We start from the raw sequence: 18,364 nt of genomic DNA, 5'->3' as shown, positions 1-18,364 counted from the left end.
CTATGTCAAGGCACATTGTCAGGATCCAAGAGCTGTGTGGAGCTGCAGTGCAGGAAAACAGCATCAGCCTGGGTGATGGGCCGTCCCCTGCCTCAGCCAGGAGTGTTTTGTAGCACTGCCTGATGAAGAGGGCTCTAATCCCCAAGAATGCCCACATCAAGATCCCAAGCGGGAGGCCAGGAAAAGTTTCATTTAAACCAGGGCTCTCAGAATATGGTTCCCAGACCAGCAGTGTCAGCAAAACCCGGGAACTTGTTAGAAATGCCAACCCTTGAATCCCATCCCAGACCTACCGTATCAGCAACTCTGAGATGAAGCTCTACAATCTAATCCAGGCTAGAGCTTGAGAACCATTGCTCTGTCGCAACAATTCAGGGAGCCTCCAGTTTCCTTAGTTTGCCAAACCCTTAAAATAGAACCAAAATTAGCTTTCCGCTTAAGGCAACACTCATGAGGGAATGTGAAATAGGAAAAAGGTCAACAGATGATAGAGTGTCACAAATCCCAAAATGTTGGTAAGCACTGCTTTACCAGGCACAACAAAATTTACTGTGCTGCTTTCTCACCCTCCCTGGGAGGAAAGCCACAAGGCTAACTTTGATTCCTTGGTTGCTTCTCTAACCTTATCTCCTAGTCCTGTGTTTTATGTTCTTTCCCTCATAACCCACAATGTTTCACCGTAAATTGCTCCGAACCAAGAGTATACGTGTCACCTTAATAATTTTGTCTGGTTTTCCCTTGGCCTTTGTCCCAAGAACAAACACCCGTTTGGGGGGGATATGGATTTTTTTTTCCTGGCCTTCATGGTTATTTACCAGTGAGGTGCCTTGCAGAATCTCTTCCAAAGGCAAGTACTTATGAAGCAATATGTGTGGTAATTCAACATTTCATAGACAAATTCCAATAAATATACCAAAACTATAAGGTCCGTCATAGTTGTAGTGTGATACTCCCTGAAAACTTATAACAGCTCCTTCTTCACACATATTTAATACAAACATTTCATACATACATATTCTACTCATTATTATGGCAAAGAAATCTTAATTTTTGTATTTCTGATCTGAAACTCCCTAATTCGTTAGCGTCTAAAATGACTTAGAGAACTTGGAAAATAAGATCTCTTTATAAGCAGATATAATTTTACATATTCTATTAGAATTGAATCCCACTTGCAAACAGCACATAGAATCAGAAGTGCTGATCATGTATTGGATTAAAATGAACTTTTTAAGGAAAATTGGAAAATCTACATATTTGTCAAAATAAAGCACATTTGTTTTTATTAGTATAAACCCCAAATGAATAGCATTCACTCGCTGATTGCAAAATATTCTCATACATCAGAGGGCCCCTCATCACTAGTACAATATTGGTATGTTAGAGCAGGTGGTATTAAATATTAAAGCATATAAATGACATGTATTATACCACTTCTAAGAATCTAAACATCCTTGGAATTAAATTAGAATTCACAAGGTTTGTTTTTTTTTTTTTTTTAGAGTAATCATTTTTAAAACTTAAGATAAAGGGAGTGGGAGTAAGAAAGGCTGTGGGTGTGAATTTGAAACTTCTCATCGCGGACACAACAATACATTCTGCTCAGTCCATCCATGGTGACACATTCTAAGCAGGCCACGAGACTGACCTTTGAAAAACTTTCCAAATATGCTAATTTGCAATGCTTTCCTCCTCAACTCTGGATGTGCCATTCAGCATCTCTCTCACATTCTTAGGATCTTGCTTCAGCCCTAGAGGAGGTGCCTCAGTTCTGAATTATCCACATAGAGAAATGAACAGATGCAAGAAATGTCTGCCTTGCGCTCACTTGTTTAATGAAGCCATGCACTAGAAACTATTGCGTGAAGGCTCCTAGTGAGGAATATTAATTTTTTTTAACATTTATTTATCTTTGAGAGACAGAGACAGAGACAGAGCATAAGTGGGGGGAAGGGAGAAGGAGACACAGAATCTGAAGCAGGCTCCAGGCTCTGAGCTGTCAGCACAGAGCCCGACACAGGGCTCGAACTCATGAGCTGAAATCATGACCTGAGCCAAAGTCGGACACTCAACCGACTGAGTCACCCAGGCACCCCTCCTAGTGAGGAATATTAAATTAGAAAAGTCTCTCATAGGGGCACCTGGGTGGCTCGGTTAAGTATCCGATTCTCAATTTCAGCTCAGGTCATGATCTCAGGGTCATCAGATCAAGCCCCACATCAGGCTACACATTAAGCATAGAGTTCGGTTGAGATTCTCTCTCTCTCTTTCTCTCAAAATAAAACAAAATCTTTAAAGAAAAATAAAATAAGATTCCTCCCCAGGAGGCAGCTGTCAGCATGGTTGAAGAGTTTGTGAACTGCAAAATCTAGCCTGGGAAGGTGGTTGTGTTCACCAAGCCCTCCTGCCCCTACTGCATGAGGACCCAAGAGCTCCTCAGCCAATTGCCCTTCAAACAAGAGGTTTTGGAGTTTGTTGATATCATAGCCACCAGTGACACTAGCAAGATTCAAGGTTATTTGCAACAGCTCACAGGAACCAGAACAGTTCCTCAGATCTTTATCCGTAAAGATTGTTTAGAGGGATGCACTGACCTAATGGAAATGCATCAGAGTGGGGAGCTGTTGAAGCAGCTAGAACAGATTGGAGCTCTACAGTAATTATAGGGCAGAACCCAGGATGGTATCCCCCTTGAAAGCTGGATGGCATTTCAAATGAGGACCACACTTTCTGGTGGATGGATCTGGGGCTAACAGCCACAGCAACTGTTTACTTAAAATTCTGAAATGTGCTCACCAAAAAAAAAAAGGGGGGGGGTGAATTTTTGGGCAAAAACAGCTTTTCCTTCTTTTGACTCAGTATTGAAAGGGGACTAACTTGCCCCAAACTATAGGTCTGAGAAAGTTGATAGACATCTTGGATTTCTTCTCCATTGGCCCTTTGGGTTCCAAAGGGCCATGACAAGTTATGGCTTAGGATTCAACCAATGACCCAAAAGACATTTTTTCTCTTTGGCACATGTCTCTTACTGTTCTCCATATGCTAGGACCCCTCTACCTCTAAGCCAGTGTTTCTCAACCAATATTATCCCAAACCCCGTAGGATGAATCTATAACTGGTTTCTTTTTTTTTTTTTTTTTTTTTTAATTTTTTTTTTTTTTTTTAACGTTTATTTATTTTTTTGGGACAGAGAGAGACAGAGCATGAACGGGGGAGGGGCAGAGAGAGAGGGAGACACAGAATCGGAAACAGGCTCCAGGCTCCGAGCCACCAGCCCAGAGCCCGACGCGGGGCTCGAACTCACGGACCGCGAGATCGTGACCTGGCTGAAGTCGGCCGCTTAACCGACTGCGCCACCCAGGCGCCCCTATAACTGGTTTCTGCTATTGCCTGAAAGTTTCTCCGTTGAGTTTGACTTGATAGATTTTGCATTACAAAAACAATAGGTATTTTGAGTGTGCTTTTTCAAGCTCTATGTGTCTCCCCAGTCATTATCCCCATCCCACCCTATCCTGTCTTGGGAATCATTGCTCTGAATCCATGTTCTTAATCTTGACAACTCACAGATCTCACAAGACATGTTCAGTACTGTGAAGGGTCTTAAGGACCCAACTTGGGAAATGCCACACGAAAAGTTAAGCACGATTGCTCTTCACTTGGTGCCACAGGGATCAGAGGTCTCAGTAGAGCAGCTGCAATAATGGGGCTCCTCCTTCCCTGTCTAAGATGGTCATCCAGGCAAACCTGAAGAAGAGGATTTGTTTAGATTATGAACAGAAGTGAAATGCAACATTTATAATATTACCACAGAAAACTTGCAAACCCCTTCCCCAACAGTATGTCCGTGAAAGGGGCCAAATTTGAGAAACGTCCTAAATGATTGTCTCTCCCTCCTTTTTTCCTTCCACTCCGTGAAAACTTAAGAGTTCCTTCTTGTTAAGTTTGATCTAGAACTCCAATATTAAGTTAATTTCCTCCCGCAGTCCCTAGTGGGAATGGTTAATTTCTTTTCTAATAAATGCTCAGAGATGACAGTGAAAAAATAAATAAGTAAACAAACAAGCAAATAAAGAAATAAATACCATAAAATAGATTTCTTTAAAAAAAAGAAAATTCTTTCATAACACCTTTATTTCAAGTAAGTGCTTTAATGGATGCAGGAAGTTACACCTGCATTTCTGAGGCTTTTTAGAGAGTAAATGAGAAACCTTCCACCTTTTGTCATTCTAGTATGTCCAGTTCTAAGCTCATGGTGATGCGTAAAGAGATTCAAAGAACCAGTTAAACAAAACATGAAGTGGTTAGAAAATAATGAAGGCCAATGAGGAGAGACTGATAATTGGGGTCATAACTGTATTCGCAGAGTCCACCCATATGCCACTCTCCTTCTAGGGTGCCTTCCAAGGCAGATGGTCTTTTCCAAAAATAGCTCAACAGTATCTTCCATCGCACATGTGATTCTTTGAAACTCATCCCACTGAGCAGTGGGATCTATGGTCCCTCCCCTTGAATCTGGGTGGATTCGTGACTACGGCGAAAGTGACACCATGTGATTTCTGAGGCTAAGTCATAAAAGGCAATACAGCTATTTTGGGATGTTCACTCTGAGAACAGGGCCACCATGCTGTGAAGCCCACGCATGGAAAGACCCACGTGGAAAGAAAACCAGGCCCTGGCCCTCTGCCTTAGCTGAGCTTCCAGCTGACAGCTAGAACCACCTTGCCAGCTCTGGGAACAAGCTGTATTGCAATGCATCCCCCAGATCCCAGTCAACACAGCCCAAGTGACACTGTGTGAAGCAGCGACAGCTGTTCCCCCTGAGTCATGCCCAGACTGCGAATTAAAACAAAAATTTTGTTTTAAGCCACTCCATTTTGGGGTGGTTTGTTACACAGGATAGTAATTAGAACACTTCTTAAACCTCAAAGCCCAAAAAGCTATAAACTATGGTCCCCTGACTCCCTTGCAGCTAGAGTTGTGGGGGTGAATTACATTCCACCAAATACAGAGAGCCACAGTCTGGAAACATAGACAATATTGTCTTACCATGCACTGTAATATAATATTAACCCATTTATTATGTATTTGCCTATGTTTCTTGACTCTCTGGCCACTCTATAAATATTGTCACACAAGATTTGGAATACAGAAATAAGGCAGAGGCCATCTTCCTGTTCTCCTTGACCCTACTGGTCAAAGGAAGAAGATTGTAGACCTGTGGGCAGCTGAGCTCCAGTGTACTGAGTTGAGAACCAATAGCAGCCGTGACGGGAAGACCAAGTACTCCTGATTCAAGCTTCCCAATACGTGGGCCCCAGCTATGAGTATAAGATCTTGCTCCTACTGCCTTGTGTGCCTTTCTTTTAATACCTAGCATGGTTTATGTTTCCTCTTCCTAATAACTGATTCAGTAGCCTGGAGACGTGTCTAAATGACGTTCTCAGTTTTTTTTTAAGTACCTTCTTATTCTTCAACTACAACAGAGGCCTCTGAATATCACACTCTCTCACCCTTTCCCAAGTCCCTCTCAACACTGGAGCCAAAACAATCTTTTAGAAGCACAAAGTTGATCTTACCAGCCCCCTGGATTATTGATCATGACATAATTTCAATCTATTGTGACCCAATGATTGTGATAGTTGGGGCTGATTCAAATATCACAAAATGATGCCCTTTACCCACCCTTATGCTCTGGGGAAATTTCAACAAGCACTCTAAGAAGCAACAAACGAAAGAGAAATGTGAAGAGTGCCTCTTCAGCATTACCAGCTAATGCTAAAAGATAGCAAAACTGTTTTATATACAGGCAGAGCCTATAACAACCTTCCCTTATCTATACTTCCACCTTTACCACACTTTACCACCAGGCTTCTAAATGTGTCACTACTATACCACACACACACACACACACACACACACACACACACACACCATTGTATGCCAGGCCGCAGGCCTCATGATGGGTGTTAAAAAATACATTGGAATATTAGAGTTCCCACAGAAGCAGCCGCTGAGACAATGTGTTAAGTACAAGTAGGTTGTCCCAGAAAATACCCATCAGTAGGTACATTAGGGAAATATCATAATCATATTTGTAGTTTTGAAAGACCAATGTGTCTAATGTGTTTGCTGTGAGGAGAACGGACATCAAGGAAGTAATTCTGGATACAGGGAGGCCAGGTAAAAGGCTGTTGCAATGATCCACATACAAGATGACAGTGACCTTGGATGAGACGAGCTATACGTGGTAGAAAGACAAGGATGAAGTCCAAGCATGGATGAGGATGGATTCGGCGGAGAAGAGGAAGAAGTCCTGATTTGCTGAATGTGGGAGTAAAAGAAAGGAAAGTATCAAGGATTACATCCTAAACAGAAAGAAGACAGTGGTTGCCGTTTCCTGAGATGGGCAGTCAGGTCGAAGAACTACTTTGGGGGGAAAGTCCCTAGAGTGGCCCCACTGAGAAACCCTAGTTTATACTCTAAACTCTTAAATCTATACTGGGACATATCCCAACAGAAATATTAGTAGTAGGTGGGTGTATACATACTCAGAAGCTCAGGTGAGGACGTTTGGATTCTTTAGCGATAAAGGTGATGTTCAAAGCCTATCTTTGTTAAACATCTTACATACTGAACCATTTGCATAATGGTTAAATTTAAAATTTCACACACCAGAAATTAAATGGAACCACTCTGTGTCAGCCAAAATATTTAAGGTTTTAAAAAAAAAAACAAAACACATTATTATAGTATTTTAACAATCTGTGCCCCTCATCTTTTCTCTTGGTCTTCTCTGTTCTACAGCCTATTCCAATTTCTTTCCTCTATCAATTCCCATTTAATTTCTACCTCTTTTTAAGTATTTCTCTCAGCTTAGAAGAAAAAACTCCTTTTATCAACAGTTTGCTAGTAAGATAAGCAGGATTTTTCTGTATTAGAGTTGCCGGGCTTCTGATCAAGTGTGGGGACTTGCTTCACCCTGTGCCAACTTCACCAAGAACCTGGCTTGGTTAGAAGAAAACGCCCTTCAAATGAATTGAAGCCAGGTGCTCGGCTGCTGCTTTAGTTGTGCCTGGCAACAGCCCAGAATCATCTTCAAAGAGACGAGCCATATCAATGCTGTTTTATCAGGCTCTGAGGCTGGAAGTGAGATTCTCAGGGTTTATGAAAGCATTATTCAGTGATGTGGTATACTTTAGCAATCAGCACAGCACTGGAAGACACCAGAAAACTTGTATTTTACACCAACAACATAAAGGAGAAGGTCAGAACCTGTTAACCTTGCAAGTTAGGACCCAACACTGTGTTTCATAATTCTTGCTAATAAAGAGTAAAAATGAGTGTTAGGACTAAAACAAAATTGGAAAAAGGGAGTTAGCAGATTAGCAGTCAGTGACTACCAAGTATTGCTCCAAAACAGAAAGCTTTTCTCACTGGATCCTTTCCGGTGGATTTCAAGTCTGGTAAATGTAGTTTCACTGCAATCAACAAACGTAAACCCTTGTAAAGAAAGCTAATCTATACGACACATAAGGGTAATATTAGCTACTCTGCATGACTGCAAATTGTGCGCTGCAACTAAGGGGGAGCTAGTCACATCATAAACATCAAGTATTATGACATGTATTTAATGTGATTAATACTTATTATGAAGGTAGTAAAATGTTCTGATAAATTACATATTTGAAAATTTTTGACAGAAGCATCTTGAAAGAGCAGTGTCTTTCTGTAATTCTCAAAGAGGCACCATATGGGCTAGTGGTGGTCCCAATAACCCACAAGAGAGGTATTATAAATCAAAGCGTTTCCCAAATTTTATCAAGTACATATTTTGACTGGCTTCAAATGACAATAAAGCTTCAATATTAAGTCTCGTCCCCTTAGGCAAGCATTTAACTTTGTGAGACACATTTTCTCTTCTGTAAAATCAGTGACCGAACCAAATGATTGTTGCGGTCCTTTCCGCTCCACTGCTTTAAGATTCTCATTAAGGAGCAGATATACCTACAGTTTGAGTAGCATGGATCCTTGAGAAGTCTTCCAAAGGTATCCAAAAGATTGAAAAAACTTCTTTAAGCTAAAATCTCATTAACACAAATGGCAGGCAAAAATGTTACGGCAAAAGAGGTAAGAACACTAACTTTCAACATCTACAAGGGGCCAGACTTTACCCTTACATTTTCTCATTAACCTTTATAACTATCCTGCAAGTTACTGTTATCCTTATTTTATGGAGAAGCAGCTCATATGTTGTAAAATCAACCAAACTGCTTTTAGGGGAAGAACTTCTAGGGTCTCCTTTGTCTAGGACAAGGAAAACTGGACAACACAAATATAGATATTATATGAAAGATGCCAAAAGAGATCTGGAAGATGTGAGTATTCAGTCTACTACCATGGTAACACCAGGGTGTTAACAAAGTACAGTTAAAGGGCCACGTCTGCCCAACACTTGTTTTTAAATATAAAGTTTCATTGGAACACAGTCGTATCAGTTCATTTATGTATTGTGTATGGCTGATTTCACACTACAAAGGCAGAAATGAGAAGTCATGACCCCCTTTGGCCTACAAAGCCTAAAATATGTACTATCTACCCTTTATAGTAAAGGCTTGCTGATGCCTTGGTGAGCCATTCGCTTGTAATTATATTCTACCCATTCACCCCTAGATCTTACCACCACCACCTTCGTTATTGAAATTTCTCCTGGAAAGCTGATTGAGAGCCAATGCAGTGTGTGATTACACCCATCTTTACTCAAACTTACTGACATTTACTTTTCCAGCACTGCCACCAGCACAGATAACAGACTAGCTCTTCAATCATACCCCCTTTATCATTCATTGCTATTATGAAGTCCAACAAAGTAATTACACTGAGCACTCAACACGTTTCCCTCACCCACCTAAGGTGCTAGTTCCCTAGTTCCCATTCCATCTGGGCACTCTTCCAGATTGCAGGTAGAATCAATGTGACATTCATATTTTCTAATTGACCATGTTGAACTCAATGTTGTGGTTAAAAAATTGCCATAACAGAAATGTCTCTATGTACTAGTATTGATCTCCGTATATTATTTTTGACAGGTGGGACTAAACCTTAGTCAACTCTGATCCATTTCAAATAGCAGAGATGTTTTCTCAACTTCTAATTTTTTTTTTTTAACGTTTATTCATCTTTGAGAGACAGAGCGAGAAAGAGCCTGAGCGGGGAAGGGGCAGAGAGAGAGACACACAGAATCTGAAGCAGGCTCCAGGCTCTGAGCTGTCAGCACAGAGCCCAACGCGGGGCTCAAACTCACAAACTGGGAGATCCTGACCTGAGCCGAAGTCGGACGCTCAACGACTGAGCCACCCAGGCACCCCTCTCAACTTCTATATACCCTACACATAATGCCTCCTTATTTCAAGGGCAGAATTTATTCCATATGCCAGGATATGAGAATAGTCCTGAAAAGTCAAACAAGGGTTTAGTTTATATTTCTAAATGGAAATGTTTTTTCCCCAAGGAACAAAAATGAAAAGGTTTTATTTATAATTGAATCATTTTATAACAACTTGAGATATAATTCACAACCTATGTAATTCACACAAAGTATACAATTCAGTGATTTTTAATATATTCACAGAGTTGTGATACCATTACCACAATCAACTCTACAACACTTGACCACCCTAAAAAGAAACCCCAAACTCATTAGCAGTCACTACCACTTTCCCCCAAACCCCCAGCCCTAGGCAGCCACTAATCTACTATTCTGGACAATTTCTTATAAATGAGATCATATCAAAATGTGGACTTTTGTGTCTGGTGTCTTTCACTTAGCATAATGTTTTCAAGGTTCAACCATGTTGTAGCATGTATCAGAACTTCATTCCTTTTTTACTGCCAAGTAATATTCCATTGTACGGATATATCACATTTTGTTTATTCATTTATTAGTTGATGAACACTTGGCTTGTTTTGATTTTTTGCTATTTTGAATAATACTACCATAAACATTTGTTTACAAGTTTCTGTGTGGACATACGTTTTCATTTCTATGGGGTATGCACCTAAGAGTGACATTGCTGACTCCTATGGTAACTCTATGCTTAACCTTTTGAGGAACCACCAAACTGTCTTCCCAAGTGGCTGCACAATTTTACATTTCCACCAGCAGTTTATGAGAGTTCCAATTTCTCCACACCCCCACAAACACTTGCTATTATCTTTTTCATTATAATTATCCTAGTAAGTATGAAGTGGTATCTCATTGTATGTTTGACTTGCATTTCCCTGGTAGCTAATGGTGTTGAACATCCTTTCGTGTGCTTATTGGTTTTGTATATCTTCTTCGGAGAACTGTCAATTCACGCCCTTAGTCCACTTTTTAGTTGGGCTCTTTGTCTACTTATTGAGTTATAGTAGTTCTTTACATATTCTAAATACAGGTTCCATGCCTACCTGATATATGATTTGCAAAATTTTTTCTTTCATTGTATGGGTTGTCTTTTTGTTTTTGTGATGGTATCCTTGGAAGCACAAAAGTTTTTAATTCTGATGATGCCCAATTTATCTACTTTTCTTTTTTGTTCTTTGTGTTTTTGGTTTCAATTATTTTAGAAACCATTGCTTAATCCAAGGGCATGAAGACTTACATCTATGATTTCTTCTAAAAGTTTTATAGCATTTGCTCCTACATTTAGGTCTTTGGTCCATTTTGAGTTAATTTTTGCATATACTGTGAGGTAGGGGTCCAACATCATTCTTTTTTTTGCATGTGGATATCTAATTGTTCCAGCACCTTTTGATGAAAAGACTATTTTCCTCTATTGAATTGTCTTAGCACCCTTTTCAAAAATCAACTGACCATAAATATGAGGATTATTTCCGGACTCTCAATGTATTCCTATTTTATTCTTTTTCATACTACTGTAAGTTTAATTATTTTTTCAGTATCATTTTTGTTTTCATTTATTGATAATTATACAGAAATACAATTCATTTTTGTATATTAATCTTGTGTCCTGCAACTTTGCTGAACTCAAGTATTAGTTCTATAATTTTCTTAAAGTCTTCTTTTGGATTTTCTATATATAAGATCATACCATCTCCAAATAGAGATAGTTTTACTTCTTCTTTCCAAATATGGATGTGTTTAATTTCATTTTCTTGCCTAATTGCCCTGGTTAGACCCTACAGTACAAGTTGAGTAGAAGAGCCAAAAGCAAATATTACTGTCTTGTTTCTGATTTCAAGGGGAAATCCTTCAGCCTTTCATCATTAAATGTGATGCTAGCTATGGGTTTTTCATAGATGCTCTTTATCAGGTTAAAAAAAGTCAGTTCCTAGTTTATTGAGTCTTTCTATTATGAAAGGGTGTTAGATTTTGTTAAATGCTTTTTCTGTCTCTAACAAGGTGATCATGTGGATTTTCATTTAATCTTACCTATTTACTTTTCCAAATGCTCAAAAGAAAACTATAAGAAATGTTATTTACTAGATAAATCATAATTTTACCAAAAAGCCATAAAACAGAACTATTGCAAAGGTTCATAGGTAAGTAATCTAAAAGTGTCTAACTGACTCATTTGAAAAATACAAAAATATAGCTGTGGAAAAATTTTTTTCTTACCAAAAAAGATAAAAGTTTATCTGCTGATGATAGGAAAATATATTCTTATAAGAAAAAAGGCTGCACAATAAATTAACATATAACACAATCATCACTTTTACATACACGTGAAAAAAACACATGTAGAATTATTAAACTTCTCTGGTAATTACTGGCATCTCCTTTTCCAAATGCTTTCATATTAAAATAGAGACTTATATTTTAAAAATATCATTACATTGACTGACTCAAAAAAAATATCATGCTTTATATTTCAAAGTAGTACATTAGCGAGCATGTTTGTTGCACAAATGTTCAAAACGACGCTACATGGGAAGACAACAAGATAGAATTCTCAGTTATGGTGTGATCATGCTCTGTGCTGAATATATAATGCCTTCTGCTTGAATTCGCTCCAAAATTGGTCCATAGATCTCCTTTGAAAAGGGCCCCATCAGGCCTTTAGCTTTAATTTCACCTAGAAGAAAATAAATTTGTAGTTACCACTTTAAAGGTGTTATGAAGGTTAGTTTCCACAGCAAGGGTCTCCAAACCATTAACAGGGAAAGGGGTTACCTGGAGACTGAAAGCACAGGGGGACTCAGGGACAGGGTCAGAGTGCATGCGTCTAACTGCATTGACTACTGCCACAATGATCAGAGAACAAAGAGTAGTATGAAAGGAAAGTAAACTTAACTTGTCTGCTTTATTTGCTGATTAAAAAAAAAAGCATAACAACAAGAGAATGAATTAAAACCAGTCTGATTATTTGGGCACAGGCTTCTCTGAGGGAGACTGAAAGAGCCTGTCTGAGTGCTTTTCTTAAAGTCCATGATGACCTCATTCCTCATCACTTCTTCAACTTTGGTTCCTCAAGAACTAAGTAGGTAGTTTAATTTGATATTAGCTGATATGCTATTGTAGATACATTTTCTCAGTATTTCACATTTGTGTGCTTGATGTTCGTTATTCCCTTCACATACTCACAAGGGCCAAATGGGGGATTCTATTCAGAGGTAGTGCTTACTGAATGTATAGATGATCTTAAGGGGAGAGAAGACGGTTGAAATCTGAATTCGCTCAATCCAAAATATTGAGTACTGATAACATACTGAGACATGAAGAATAATAAAACATGGTCTATATTTTTTGAGGATATGAAAGTGAATCCCCTCTGCTATTTCAGTGTTAACTACCCCTAAAATATGAAAAACGAAGGAAAGGAAGAATTAATATTGCCTGGGGGGGGGGGACACATATGTGGTAGGATCTTTATGTATTATTTCACTTCAGCATCACCAAAAACCTCTGAATTAGGGAAGACAATCCCCACTTTAAAGATGAGAGAGTGCTAGCTCAGAGACACTGAGTAACTTGCACCCCATGACTCTGCCATCTTGTGATTGAACTCGGAGAGAAATAGCTGCTAACTCCAAAACCCGTGGCTTTTACTCACCACAACGTGATCTCCCGGTCAGCACTCAACTTCTGAGACGGCTCACTTTTAGTGAACTCCAGTGTCATACTCACGAGTAATTATTTGACATCCAGGCACCGAATGACTTAGAGATGATATGGAGACAGATTCAGTTCTCCAATGAAGGAACTTACCATCAAGCAACATCTTGGCTGCCATAGCAGTGGGTAACCCCACAGTTTTCGCCATGGCTGAAAAACCATTGACATCCCCATAAACCACAAGGTCAATGGTTTTATTTTCTAAATGTCCGGAAGGATGTCTGATTCCAAAACTGTCTCTCATCACAATCATATCTTTCTCTCCAGGGCCTTAAAATAAATAAACAGACATTACTAAATGTCATTATCATTACACTCCAATACTGCATTTCATCTGCTCCTGCCCTTTTGCTCTCACAACTTTCTCCTCCCATCATATGTGGTCCTTAGACAATTATCTATGCTGCTTTTTAGTCCAAAGACCAAGTGAAAAACTCAAGAAACGATAACCCTGCCCACGTTCCTCTGGTCAGGCTGGTAGCCCAGGAGCCCGGCTACAGATGTGAGGGCACTGCGATAGAACACCCACTCCTCACTCAAAAATGCTCCTTTAGCATTTCCCTAATGCATTAAAAGTGAAGCTAATATCTGTTCCTTTCCCATATTCCCCAAGTTCATTCCTATTTGATAGCTCTCTGATTCTTCCCTCTGGAAAAATAGCGCAAGCGCCCTTTCCCTCCTTGCGTACTTCCTCCCACTTACCGCTTGGCTCCAGCCTCCCATCCCATTCACTAGCCGTGCTGACTGCATCTGATGCTGCTGCTTCCGGGATGTGTAGCTAACACCCCAAGGCCTACCTACCATAGGAGAGTTTCCTGGCCAAATGCTTGGAGAGTGCATCCACCACAGACTCTGCTCGAGGGACTTGTTCATCCCCAAGTAAGCCCAACCTGAGAAGCACAAGAGGCAGCTGGGTTGGGACAAATCCTACACATAATCTCACTTGGGAAGCAGAAGGGAGCTCTTTGGATTTTATCTTGAAAGGGAAGAACCACAAGATGATAATCCAAGCTATAGGACTCTCCTGAGTTGTAAATAACAATAACAACAGTAATGTTTTCATCTTCAGAATCATCCCCAGACTCCCCGGGGCAGTGCTCTCTGGAGCAGAACTGACACACTGTTAGTCTGTGCTGTTGCAAAGCTTCTTATGAGATTAATTTACAGGTTAGTTTTCCCACATTAAGGAGACCAGCATAATATGCCACAGCTGTGTGAATGAGAGTTTTAAAGTGGGTTCCAGAAGACCAGGAGAATCTCCTTCTGGAGAGAAAAAAATATCCCCGCTTTCTTGGGAACTGAAAGTTCTCAAAGTAGTAGTGTCTCAAAATAAGTATTTCCCAAGTTATAATCGCCACTGAATTTCTCTTTTTATCTGCTTTTTATCCCCACATGAACTCAATACATGGTAATCTCTCTACAACAGGCCAACATTAGAGCAGCAAATTAGTCAAAGACAATGTAAAATCTCTGGTTTCATCTTGACCTCTCTTTGACTACAAAGGACTAAGTAATCATTGATATTGAGATAATCCAGCATTTTGCTAAATTGATTGGTGCATGCCTACCGTTCAGCAGCCTCCAGCTGGGTATTGTCTCTTCCTAATTTCTTAAAGACAGCTTCCTTAAGCACATCATGCGTGGAGGAGGGTGAAATCCCAACAAGTTTACAAAGGAGTTCTTTCTGGTTATAAAAATAAAGACAGAATCCTAAATTCCTAATTAAAAAAAAATCAGCTGAGAAATTATCGTATTAAGACATTTGACCTCAAACACACCTCAAATTTTAAATTAGAAAGGACTAGAAATAGTAAACAGTAACACATATATATGCATACATGTGTCTGCACACCCACACATGAATAAATTATATTCCTAAATAATATTTCAGCAATAAAAATAGGTCATAACATCAAATCAGTAAAAAATAGATGGTACCATATTTACCATCACATTCTCGCCTTTGCATATCCTCTCCATTACTTTTTTACCTGTTCTCCCTTACCCTCCAAGACCCATTTTGGCCAGGATCAAGTGAAAGGGGCTCATTGCTACAGCTGCCAGAAGCAACTGGAGTTCTTTTGTAGGTTCAAGAGATGAGAAAGACCTGGCAGATGATAAAACTTCAAAGCAAGAACACTTAAGTAGCAGTCATAGCTTTCTCTACTTTCTAAACAAGACTTTTTCCAGAATCTCAAGGAAAAAAGTTGTAATTTCGACTAGGAATCAACTAACTGGTTCACCACCTGGTTTTTTCAAGAAAAATTTTTATTGGAAGATAGCCATGTTCATTTGTCTATGTATTTGTGTATGGTGGAATTGAGTATGTATGGCCTATAATGCCTAATATATTTACAATCTGGCCCTTTACCAAAAAACAACAACAACAACAACAACAACAAAAAAACCCAATACCTCACCAGCCCCTATTCTAAACTATAGCTACCAAACTACTGACCCATCCCCCCTTACTGTGAGAAGTGAGATAATTCATTTTCAGAAATACCAAATAAAAGCAGTTGCTGTCTAGTTAACAATAGGTTTACAACCTATTGGAAATATGTATGAGCCACCCCCCCTGAAATGGAGTCTCAAACCCTTAGACACTTCAATTCCTGATTTTTCTCCCTGCTCTGTTTTGTGGACTTAATTTTGCGGGCTTTGCAATTAGCATGCACCCAAGAACTGAGGTCTCTGCATCACCTCAAGGAATGTAAGGCAAAGCCTTACATGGGCATAGGAGGCTTCCAGGTAAGGCTGTAACCTCTGTAGTGCTCAGCCAAGGAGGAACCAGGGGAGGGACTTGCACACTAGGAGATAAATTGTCCGCCCTGACTTGCCCAGAGTGTGCCTGTCCATCAGACACCCAGTCTTGCAAGAACGTTGATTAAAGCCTCGTTTCACTGTGCTCCCTTTGCAGGGTGCAAAGGAGTCTTTGCGTCCCTCCTTTGATTGGGTCAGTGGACTTACTTCTCACAAGTACCAACCCTCCCAATCCAACGGCCTCAGTCTTGGAATTCACTGTGTATATATTTACTCACTCCTGTCCAACACATACATTTATGAAAGGTAAGAAAGATTTGGAAGGCTTTCAGATAACATAGAAAACTGAATCTAAAGCAATAGCTAGCAAGAATACCAAAGTTAGCAATACTGATCCTTTTCTCCTTATGATAAATTTCTGGCATTTTCTACTGGAATATGGGCACATTTGTTCAAGTTGGATGACCGACTGGTAACACCTGGCAGTTAGTGGAAACTCTACTTTACATGCAATTCCAAGCCTTCAGAGTCCCTTCCGACCTTGAGACTCTGAGATTTTAATGCAACACAGATTTGGACATAAATTCATAATTGAAAACTCAAATTACTCATGGTTAAAAATGATCAAATGATAGAACTGATGGGACTTGGGGGTGGGGAGTCTAGTTCTGTGACACCACCAGTAGCTCTCCCAGTTTATCAGTTCCAGGAGGCCCAAGTTTAATTCCTGTCACTGGGTCACCAGTTAGACAAGTGGTAGAGCCCAGAGCCCAAATCCATCTCTTCTCAGGGTGGAAGGAGCAATCAAGTAGTACAAGTGGCTGTAAGAAATAAGCCCAGTGGGTCAGGCCCATGATCTCTCCATTCTTCCATAACAGGGGAAGAAAAGAGGGTCTGGGGGTCATGGTTCATCTTCCTGCACATAAGCCACAGAATGGGTAATTTTGCTGGTCCAAACCAAAGCTCAAATCTGACCATTTCTGAAGAACAGCAAACAGCATATAACTCTGGAGTCACTCACCCAGGTGAGAGGGTTGGCCTCAGGTCGAAGGGCAGGAAATGGATCTCTGTTTATGAGACCCAGTTTTACAAATCCATTCAAAGCTTTGGCATAACCCTATAAAAAGAATTATGAAGTAGTAAATGAAATTTTTCCTTTCAAAGAAAAAAATTAAAAAGCTTTTTTGAAAAGAGGGATCTGTCTTTGTAATTCATTTAGAAAACAGGCTTAAAGTATTCATCTGAATTGCTCGTATGTGGATGCAAACACCTTCAGGTTCAGAGGGGAATCAAGAGTGTCACAGCAATTCTGCTGGTTTACATAACAGACCTTGAAAGACTTTGGTCTTTACTTCTGTTTCTAGGTAACAAGGGAGGGGTATTTTCTGACAGCAGAGGGGCAAATTTCCTCCTGTGTTATGTGCTTTCAGTTCAGCAGAATCGTATTTAATAGAAAGGTTCCCTCTCTTATAATGAAAGAAGGAGCTTGTAAGAATATTATCACCCAAAAGCAGACAATCCATTCTACTGATTAAGAGCCACTATCCTAATGCATGTAGGTAGCAGGAAGAGGTAAGAAGAGAGGTAGGAATCAGAGAGCTTCTTCTGAAATCACACCAATGTGGGGGAGGGGTGTCAAGAAGGAGCTGAGAAAGATCCCTTGGGAAGGTGACAGCAAGCTGGCTCTGCGAGGACAAGCAGGTAACAGGCAGGTTCAGGAGAGTAGCCAAAGCCTCCCTGTCATACTCAGATGATAGTGTCTCATATCCAATACTGGAAAGAATATTCAGGTTACTGAAGGGCTGCTGGCATTGCCCTGAATGGTGACCCTCGTGGCTGTGGACACTGCAACATCTTCCATCTTCTGGGGTTCTGTGGGAACAGCCATTATCCATACACATCCTTGAGAGCTTTATTCATTATTAAAACTCTTACAATTCTCTGTTCCTGGGTCTTCATGTTGCCAAGAGACTATATCTAAAGCTATCAGAAAATCCTAATTCCCGGACCCCCCAAAATGTGACCACTCATATTCCTGGAACAAAATAAAGAAAACAGAATCAAGAAATCTGGAAGTACTGAGGATGTTATGACTTCATTTCAGACTAGAGTTTCTGCTGTGCTTACAGGCTTGTGGAACGAACACCCATGGTTCCTAGACCATAGGTTGCTATCAGCCACATCTCATTTGATTCCTGGTCAGTGAGGACATCACATTCAGAGGAGTACAGGCACCTGCCATCCACGAGCATACAATCTATTTCAGGAGCTAAGAAAAATGTACATAAAAACCTAACTAAAAGTGCTGAGACACAAGTGCTCGGTGCCAATAAATGTAAAGGAAGCTCTAACGAGTAAGAAATGCAGTGACTGTCTCTCTTTAAGAATAAACAGGAGTTAGACACGGAGACACGAGGCAAACCAGAAGCCACACTTCATGTGCCAACACTGTGCAAACAACCTCTGCTCTTACGTGAACTTTGTTCA

The 18,364-nt window shown here is 40.0% G+C and overlaps 1 protein-coding gene and 1 pseudogene across 2 annotated transcripts in view; one reads left to right on the top strand and one right to left on the bottom strand.

The window, feature by feature from the left end:
* Window positions 1-2,339: 2,339 nt before the first annotated feature.
* Window positions 2,340-3,118, top strand: LOC112866882 (glutaredoxin-1 pseudogene; annotated as a pseudogene).
* Window positions 3,119-9,508: 6,390 nt separating this feature from the next.
* The window catches only part of AASS (aminoadipate-semialdehyde synthase), a 65,133-nt gene continuing 56,277 nt past the window's right edge, over window positions 9,509-18,364 (bottom strand). For both annotated transcript variants that reach the window (XM_086691404.1, XM_025929608.2), the window contains exons 20-24: window positions 16,899-16,994; window positions 14,683-14,798; window positions 13,916-14,004; window positions 13,208-13,384; window positions 9,509-12,074 (exon numbers count right to left, since the gene is read on the bottom strand). In XM_086691404.1, the coding sequence (XP_086547530.1) occupies window positions 11,956-12,074; window positions 13,208-13,384; window positions 13,916-14,004; window positions 14,683-14,798; window positions 16,899-16,994 (597 nt within the window). In that variant the 3' untranslated portion in view covers window positions 9,509-11,955. The remainder of the gene's footprint in view (window positions 12,075-13,207; window positions 13,385-13,915; window positions 14,005-14,682; window positions 14,799-16,898; window positions 16,995-18,364) is intronic.

Source organism: Puma concolor, chromosome A2, assembly GCF_028749965.1.
Source record: "Puma concolor isolate L17-30 chromosome A2, mPumCon1.1.hap2, whole genome shotgun sequence".
NCBI classification, from domain to species: domain Eukaryota; kingdom Metazoa; phylum Chordata; class Mammalia; order Carnivora; family Felidae; genus Puma; species Puma concolor.
Note: the sequence above shows the minus strand (reverse complement) of the source record. Positions and strands in the feature narration are given on the sequence as shown.